This window comes from Bison bison, unplaced genomic scaffold, assembly GCF_000754665.1.
Source record: "Bison bison bison isolate TAMUID 2011002044 unplaced genomic scaffold, Bison_UMD1.0 scf7180017846232, whole genome shotgun sequence".
NCBI lineage: Eukaryota > Metazoa > Chordata > Mammalia > Artiodactyla > Bovidae > Bison > Bison bison.
The window spans coordinates 44,393-53,194 of NW_011476805.1; the positions used below are offsets into that span (position 1 = coordinate 44,393).

An 8,802-nucleotide genomic window follows, 5' to 3' on the forward strand; every position below is an offset into this window, starting at 1 on the left:
GCTGAGGACAACCCCGTGGGGCTCCCTGACCCCCCGACGTAACAGCTATTCTCAATCTCCCTCCCTACCACCGCTCCACCGAGGTCCCCAAACATGTCCCCAGCTCTCATCACAGCTTGGACCCAAGGTCCCTGGCCATGGGGATCTCTGTCCCTTCAGGGGTCCCCGGCCCCCATCACAAGGGGGCCAGCGTGGCTGGTTGGCCCGCGGTGGGGGCAGGGCGGCCTGTAGCCGGCGGGGACAGATGGACGGAGGGCCACCGCACAGGGCCCTCCCCTCTCCCCCGCTGCAAGCCACAGCCATTCCCCAACTCCTTGATTTTTCATTAAAACAGCCACCGGCTCCGAGCTGCCAAGGTCACGGGGCTGCCAAGGGAGCTGAATGCGGGCCATTACGCTGGCCGCTAATGTCCTTGAGGCAGCGGCTGCTGGCGCGATCAGGCACCCGGGACACTCCAATCTCCGCCTGTCCAGCAGCGATGGTATCGGGGCCTGAGTGATCTCCCCGCGGGCAGCCCTCCCTGGGGAGCAAAGGGATGCTGGTGGGCTGCTGGTCGGCCCGAGGGGCTAAGAAACGGGCCTCTCCCCACTATCCTCCCCCCCTCCCCCAGCCGAGTTCGTGCTCAGTTCATTGGCTGCTGGGAAACATCATTCATTCCATCCTCTTCTGGCTGGAAGGCCTGGGCCAGGGCGGGCACAACCCCTGCGTGCTGCCCACCCGAGGTGGTGGGGGTGGGTGGGGGACACTGAGGGGGCAGCGGCCTGCCCTTAGGCCTCCTCAGGACCTGGGGTCCCATCACCTCCTTTACAAAAGGGCTGGGATTCTAGGTGGTCCTGTCGCCACCGCAACCTGCCAAGTAAAGGAGCGTGCAGGGGTGGGGGTCCCACAGCCCCCCCAGCAGGAGGCTCGGGGTGCCCGAGCCTCGCTGACCACCCCAGGGATTCTCATGGTGGCCCACATGTCAGCGCACAGCGGCCCATGTGCAAGGGGCTGGAGCCGGGGGCCATGAAGCTTATTCTGGGCTGAGAAACCATTGATCTTGGCTAAGCAAAAGCTAGCAACAGCCAGAATGTCCGTGTCTGGGGAACGGATCGCCGGAGGCCAGGCCAGTGGGGAGCGCCTCTGAGCAGCGAAGAGGCTGCAGGGCCGGGCCCAGACTCTGGTGCCCGCTGGGCCCCGAGGACCAGGTGCTGTCCGGTTCCACTCAGTGGGCTGCCTGCCAGACACAGAGGGCGGTGACCCGCCGCCAGCAGCTGGGGTGGGGCGGGCTGACCGTAAAGGGCACAGTGGGGGTGCGTGGGTGCTGGTTGTGGCTAGATCTGGACGCTTAGACGGCTGCACAGACGCGTCCCGGCTCTCAGAAGGGTGCACAGGAAAGGGCGCGTTTCTCTGCCTGTAAATTATACCCGAACCGAATGACGAGAAAGCTCCCTTCCCCTGTACCAGACACAGTTGGCACCCGGGGTGGGTCCAGGCGGGACACCCTGCTTGGAAACCAGCCACACTGGAGCAGGGCCTGTGCTGTTCGCCCCTGGGTCCCCACTCTGGGCCCGGAGCCACTGCTCCTTGTGAGGGTGGGAGGGCTCCTGGGGCGAAGGTGGCCTGGCTGCCGGGGCGGCGGGAATGGGCCTCGGTGGCCCGCCTCCCAGTGTCTGGTTCCACCACGGTCTGGGAGAGAGGGGTCTCCAGGAGACAGAAGGCGGGGCTCTTCTGGGGACGTGCTTTCCTCCTGCAAAAGCAGCACCCTCGAGTTTCACCAAACAGGCAGACCACGCCAGAGGAGTCCTGGTGTGGGAAGGGGTAGGCAGAGCTGGCATGGGGTTTGAAAGCCACTCAGCTCCTGGGTTTTCTTTCTGATCAGATGGTGGGGAAGGTAACAGAGTAATGAAGCCTCAGGAGCTCTCTTGGGGAGGGGGCTCCCCTTTGCTCCTGTTTAATTGACCCTTCTCAGCTTTTTGGCTAAGATCAAATGTTGTATGGGGGCTTCCCAGGTGGCTCAGCTGGTAAGAAGGAGCCATCTGCCAGTGCAGGAGATGCCAGAGATGCAGGCTCGATCCCTGGGTCAGGACAATTCCCTGGAGAAGGAAGTGGCAACCCACTCCAGTCTTCTTGCCTGGAGAATCCCATGGACAGAGGAGCCTGGCGGGCTACAGCCCAGGGGGTCACACAGAATCGGACACGTCTGAGCACAACGGGGAGGGGTTTGTCCCTCTCCCTGTCTCGTCTCGGGCAACGCCACGACCTCTCAATCTCTCCCCTCCCCTGATAGCCCCCCACGGGGCATTCTGTGCTGCAGAACATAGCCCCCCCTGGGACGTGAGGAGGGAAGGGACCGCCATGTTCCCGAGTCCTGGTGCTCGGCTCTGTGTCTGGGACGTTCTCATCTCAGATGAGAAGGCTGAGTCTGGAGGAGCACAGGGAACCCACCCAGGCTGGCACTGGGCGCTTCTTAGGCGCTCCCCTGCCCCCCGCTTCCCAGACCAGCTGCGCCAGCTTCCCCGCCCGGGGCCTGGGCACCAGCATGCTATCAACCCCCTGGCGGTTTGCTGGGCAGCCGGGACTCTGCGTTGACCTGCTGTCCCTCATCAGACCCGTCCCTGTAGTGTTTGATATGAAAATCATAGGAGATACAACTCAGCTCATACATAAGTTTGAAAATGAAAGCGGTATAATGTCCCGACTACGATATAAAGGAGGGACTGAAGGGAAGTCATTGATAATAACATTGAAAGTGAAAGTCGACCCGTGGTGTCCGACTCTTTGCGACCCTGTGGACCATCCAGTCCGTGAAATTCTCCAGGCCAGAATCCTGGAGTGGGTGGCCTTTCCCTTTGCTCTCCCAAGTCAGCATAAAAAAGCCAAGATCATGGCATCCAGTCCCATCACTTCAAGGCGAATAGAAGGGAAAAGGTGGAAAAAGCGACAGATTTTATTCTCTTGGGCTCCAAAATCACTGTGGACAGTGACTGCAGTCATGAAAGTAGAAGTCGCTCGCTCCTGGGAAGGAAAACTGTGACAAGCCTAGACAGTGTATTAAAAAGCAGAGACGTCACTTTGCTGACAAAGGTCCGTCCAGTCAAGTTGTGTGTGAATGTGAGAGTTGGTCCAGAAAGAAGGCCGAAGATTGGGTGCTAATTGTGGTGTTGGAGAAGACTCTTGAGGGTCCCTTGGACTGCAAGGAGATCAAACCAGTCAATCCTAAAGGAAATCAGTCCTGAATATTCATTGGAAGGACTGATGCTGAAGCTGAAGCTCCAATACTTTGGCTAGCCAAAGCAAAGAGCCGAGTCATTGGAAAAGACCCTGATGCTGGGAAAGATTGAGGGCAGGAGGAGAAGGGGACGACAGAGGATGAGATGGTTGGATGGCATCACCCACCCAATGGACATGAATCTGAGCAAACTCCGGGAGACGGTGAAGGACAGGGAAGCCTGGCGTGCTGCAGTCCATGGGGTCGCGAAGACTCAGACAGGACAGCAACTGAACAATAGCACCAACAACGGAAAGGAATCTGAGAAAGAATGTGTGTGTGTGTGTGTGTATGTGTGTGGGCGAATCGCTCTGCTGTGTGCCTGAAATGAACACAACATTGTCAAACACCTGTGCTTCAGTTTAAAGAAGAGTTAGAATCTCCAGCCCCCCGAATGCCTCGGCCACCTGTGCGGTCGGCTGTTGGAAATCCGTCATTCAAGCTGAGCAGGATTGTGCCTGGTTGCCACACCGGCAGCGCTAACGTCTTGGCGTCCTCACCTGGGCTGGAGCTCTGCAGGTGTGGGTGTTCTTGGAGCCCAGACTGGCAGAAAGGGGCGGAGGAGCACAGCCTCGCTCCAGGCCGTCCCAGCCAGAGCCCGGGTCCCCCCTGCCCCGGCCGGGGCCCCTCTGACCCTCAGAGCGAGCCTGTGTGTGCTCTGCTGCTGTTGCTGGGAGCCCGAGAGGGCAGCTCCCCCTGCGCCGCCCGAGTGATCTGCTGGCTGGACCCGCCGCCCTGTCCCCCCCACGGTGATTGCATTTCGCACCGACTGGCTCAGAGTCACTGGGTTATTGGCTCATTTTTCATTTTGCATCTGTGGTAACCAGACTTGGAAATAAAAAGCAGGGCGAGGCCTCGGCCTGATGGGGAAGGGCTGCGTGGATGCCTGGAAGTGGGGTGAGGGCATTCCACGGTGGTGGTGCGGTGGGGCGGCCGGCTCCCTCCAGGCCCACCTAGGGTCCGGCCCCGGCCTCGTCTCAATGCCAGGCCTGCGTGGTCGGGGTTTTCCCGGCTGCAAAGTGGGAGAGTAAGACCCACCTTGAGAGCTTCACAGCACATAGTAGGTATTCAATAAGTGCAGTTGTTATGGTAATGGCTATAGGATGTTACGACATTATTTTAGAAGTCATGAAAGAATAGAAGTGTTTCACTGGGGGTTTTTTTAGAAAACACAGATACGAGAATGAGCCGTGGAACGGCTGACCTGAGACTAGGTTCCTCTCTGATATTCAATTATCCTCCCCTCGCCCCCTCGCTCCTCCTGTGATTTGATTACTTCGGTGCCCACGAGGCACTCCTGTCGACACATCGGGGGAATTAGTTGCAGCTCTTCTCTTCGGGGTGGGGCTGGTCTCCAGACCTCCTAAAAAAATCCTTTCGTTCTTGAGATTGGCGGCAGGCAGAGTGAGGGTCCATGCATCTCGCTGTCTCGCTGTCTGTCTTGTGGACAAGAAGGACAAAATGATCAGCTCAACCAAGGTGGCAATACAGCAGCCTGGCTGGGGTTCAAACTCAGGTATCTGCATCTCAAGTGTTTGCTGTTTTGGGATCCAGTCCCCATTCAATATTTACCTCCCTCAGGGCTCGGCGCTTGGCAGACACAGCAGGGAAGGCTTCAGGCCCCACAGAGGCTGGGCCAGGGGACACAGGCGGACAGACCACAGAACGGAGCGACCGGAGAGCTTCTGGGGGCTCTGACGGCGGGCCTCGGGGGGGACGCCCCTGTGGCCAGTGTCGGGGGGGCTTCTTTAGGTGGGACCGTCTCAAGGAGGTGACCCAGGGATGGGACGGAGCCTGCAGGCTCTGGACAGGAGGGGCGGCGAGGCCCAGAGGTACAGAGTGGCCAGCGGGCTGTTGCTGCTGCCAGAGCCGTGCTTAAGGTCACTGTGGGCCTGACTGGTGGGGTTCGTCCTGGCGCTTGAGCCGGGCACCGGGACTAGGGGCAGGGCCAGCCGGCGTGCGGTGCCCAAGCTGGGCCGTCCAGCCCCGGGCTTCAGTGGCCTGGTCTCAGGGTCTTGGGCATCCGGATTTGATGGAACCCGCTTCTTTGAGAAAATGGCAAGCCCACTCCAAGAAAAGCCAGGCGCTCAGCAAATCTCTCTTCAACTCCTGTGCAGTTATTACGGGCCGGGAGGGATCATAAGCACTTTTCCGTGACGCTTGCTCGCCTTTGTGGGGTCACGGGCCCGTTAGAGCGCTTGTGAATTTGAAGATTTTGTAGGTTCCTCCGTAGGTATGTGTATTGCTGGTCAAGTGATATTGCAGATCCTGGGCGACTCCCAGCCTGGTCTGGGCAGACCTGGGCACCTGCGGCTCACAGCCTCCCTGAGCCCTGGGGTCCCACTGGGCAGTGTGGTTGGTCAGGCCGCGCCTCACCCGGCTGAGTGCCCACGTGGTCCTCGGGCACCTGAGTTCTGAGTGACAGCGTTGCACCTCCCCCCAACATGGCTGCTCCCCTGGGCCTGGAGGCACGTGGCCTCTTTTCATCCCTTATGCTGGTGGCCAGAAGCCCTGGATGCGGTCCGGGGAGTGGGCCCCTGGGGGGAAGCCCAGCACCGCCTCCGTGTCAGCCGCCGTGGCCAGTGCTTCCTCCGCGGGTGCGGGCGGGGCCGCCTTCTCCCCAGGCAGGTGGGCTCACACCGTGTCCAGGGTGCCTCCGGGCTGGGGGTGGTGGTGGTCACAGCACAGAGATGCCCAGCCCCAGCTCCACGGCCCCCCTCGGTGGGACTGGGACGGGAAATCTGGAGGGATCCAGAGGAGCCAGGATTGGGGCTTGGCTTGGGGGTGGGCAGAGACGCAGAGCGCCCCCAGGGCCTGGGGCGGGTGAGGCAGGGGGTTCCCACTGCCCGTGGCCCCCGGGCAGGGGCTCCCTGGCAGGCGCAGTGAGTGTGCCTGAAAGCGAGTGCTTCTCTCTTTCTAACGAGCCCCCATAAATCACACCTTTCATACACAGCAGCCCTCCAGCAGTCCCGGACGCAGGCCTCTCCAGCGCCCTCCCTGGGGCAGCTGACGGGCACCCTCCCCAGTGCCTGCCAAGTCCAGGCTCCGCCGGGCACTGCCGGCCGGGCTGCAGGTTCCCAGGGCCGGAGCGGGGGTGGTGGGGGAGACGCAGCAGCTCCACCTTCACAGGCTGAAGGAGCGTGTCTTCACAGGGGGCAGCGTGTCTGGGGTCCGGCCCGGCGATCTTTCCACACGCCGTGTTTGTCAACACACGTTCCTTTGTTTAAGAGCAATTTGTGTCGAGGTGGAATTCACATGCCATAAGACGAGCCGCCACCAAGTGGACCATCCGGCAGCGCTCAGCCCATTCAGTGCTGTGCTCCCAGCCCTCTATCTGGTTCCAGAACCTTGTCATCACCCCAAAGGAAACTGCCCCCTCCCAGGCCTTGGCAACCCCCGGTCGGGCTTCTGTCTCGAGGGATGTCCTCAGGCCGGACACTTCCTGGCCACACGTGGCCGCTCGTGCCTGCTTCTCTTGCCTGGGGGCTTGTCTTTGAAGTTCATCCACGTGTTGGTGATGCGTCTGAAGCCCCAGTTCTGGCCGGCATTCCACATGCTTCACCTGATGTTACCCCGACACCGACCCTGAGAGGTAGGTGTGAACACTTGGTCCCACTTGAAAGACAAGGAAGCTGAGGCTCCCTGAGCTCGGGCGACGCTGCCCGGGGCTGCAGCTGGGGCTTCAGGCTCTCCTGTCCTTCGGACCCCGCTTCTGGCTCCTGCTCGTCCCTGGAGCCCCAGTCCCACCTCCGCCGCCTCCCGGAAGTCTCGGGCAGGGCCGCCTGGGTGCAGAGCCCGCCCATTTAGCTTAACCTGCCGAAGGGAAGCTCCTCGCAGGCAGGGAACTCTTGTCCTTGGTCTTCGTGGGCCCCCCTGGACCTTTGCACGGTGGCTGCTTTATCAGTTAGCAGGTAGTGCCTCTTAACGGGCTCCCCGGGTTGGGGCTGAGCCCCGGACGCGGCCGTGGCCTGCATAGACTTCTGGTGCTCCGCAGCCGCCCAGGGGTCCCTGTGCCTGCAGGGGTGTTCCTTCTGTGAACCGCGGGTCAGCTGGTTTCTTGAACCTCTTTTTGACTGAAAGGAAAATCGTGTGTTTGGAACATAGGATGCTGCCAGGAGGGCCCGAATCTCTCACCTCCCTTCTAGAAAAATAGATCGTTATTTCCCTTCCCTTTTCTTTCCGCCCATAGCGGAGCAGATGTTAGCTTTCCAATAAACAGGGGAAAAAATAGATGAGAGACGTTTAGCAAACTATCACCGTGCAGGCCAGAGTTATCACTCTGATTTCAACTGGGACCATAAAATTTTATGAGCTATTAAATTGTCCTAAAGCTCCTTTAACATACAAACTTGAGTGTCTGAGATTACCCATTAAGAAAAAGTGGGTTACATCAGGAGAACTTTTACTGCTAACACTCAATTGTGTTCAATCAATAAAACTTTTAACTAGCTGTGTTGCTCTGGGCGGATTACACGGGTCCTGCTGGGGACGGGCCAGCCGGTGGTCCTAGACCCATCCTTGAGCGTGGCCTTGGCTGGGGAGCAGGACTCTCAGCCAGGCCCATCACCTCTGAGCATTCCAGAAGGTTCTGCTTCCTGCCTGGGCATCTGTGATCAAGCAGTAGCTTGAGCTGGGAGGTGGGCTCAGAGGCCAGCATGTCCTGGGGGTTCCCACCAAGAACTCGGCAGGGAGCCCAAGTGCCAGGCCCAACTGTGGGTGGGAGTTACGCCTCTCATCGATGGGGAACTGGGGGGCTCCTTGGCTGTGGAGGCGCCTCCTCTGGGGTTGACCCCTCAGCCAGAGGGCCGTGTGAAAGGAGCCATTGCTACCCGGACAGTGCCCCTGAATCCAGGCGGGACCCTGACCTCAAAAGGGGACGGGGGCCCAGGAGTCACCGTCGCTGCGGGTCTCCCGGCCCTCGGTCCTCCGGCAGGGCTGTGGGCCTGTGTCCAGTCTGCTTTGGCTGGGGCTGGGCCACCCTGGGCTGGGCTGCTCAGAGAAGATGCAAGGCCCGAGGGCTGCCCTACTGGGCCAATGGGCAGGGTGCCGCTTGGAAGGAGGAGGAGGGAGGAGGAAGGGCTTGAACCGGGGGCTCTGTGGTCCTGGCTGGACCCTTCCCCTCTTTCTCACCCGTAGGGTGGGGCGGGAACCTCTGCTTCCTGGCCTTGTACCTATTGTAAAGTGCTTGGAAACCGTGGGTGGACCAAAAAAAGAAATTAGATTCTGCAGAACAAAAGGAGGGATTTGGTAAACACCTGTAGAAGGAATTGGAGAAGGAAATGGCAACCCACTCCAGTGTTCTTGCCTGGAAAATCCCATGGATGAAGCCTGGTAGGCTGCAGTCCATGGGGTCGCACAGAGTTGGACACGACTGTAGAAGGAATGGGGTTGCTTTGCCCCTTCCCCGGGGAGGTGGGGCAGGGGCTGGTGGATGGGGGCCAGGCTGCCCTGTGTGACAAGCAGGTGAGGCCAGGGCATATGGCCTCCCGGAGTCCTCGTGAGCCCAGAGGGCCCTCGTGAGGCCGGAGGGCATGTGCTGGGGCAAGTTTAAG

The 8,802-nt window shown here is 60.2% G+C and overlaps 1 protein-coding gene and 1 long non-coding RNA gene across 2 annotated transcripts in view; both read right to left on the reverse strand.

Annotated features, from left to right (window-relative positions):
- LOC104987880 overlaps positions 1-5,696 on the reverse strand; it is a 15,452-nt gene extending 9,756 nt beyond the window's left edge. Inside the window, exons 1-6 of the mRNA XM_010838979.1 lie at positions 5,627-5,696; positions 4,823-4,881; positions 3,722-3,793; positions 1,444-1,586; positions 959-1,216; positions 396-520 (exon numbers count right to left, since the gene is read on the reverse strand). Of these exons, the coding sequence (XP_010837281.1) occupies positions 396-520; positions 959-1,216; positions 1,444-1,586; positions 3,722-3,793; positions 4,823-4,881; positions 5,627-5,696 (727 nt within the window). The remainder of the gene's footprint in view (positions 1-395; positions 521-958; positions 1,217-1,443; positions 1,587-3,721; positions 3,794-4,822; positions 4,882-5,626) is intronic.
- Positions 5,697-6,468: 772 nt separating this feature from the next.
- Positions 6,469-8,802, reverse strand: part of LOC104987875 — a 7,173-nt gene continuing 4,839 nt past the window's right edge. Inside the window, exon 2 of the long non-coding RNA XR_825178.1 lies at positions 6,469-7,323. This is a non-coding gene — a long non-coding RNA (uncharacterized LOC104987875). The remainder of the gene's footprint in view (positions 7,324-8,802) is intronic.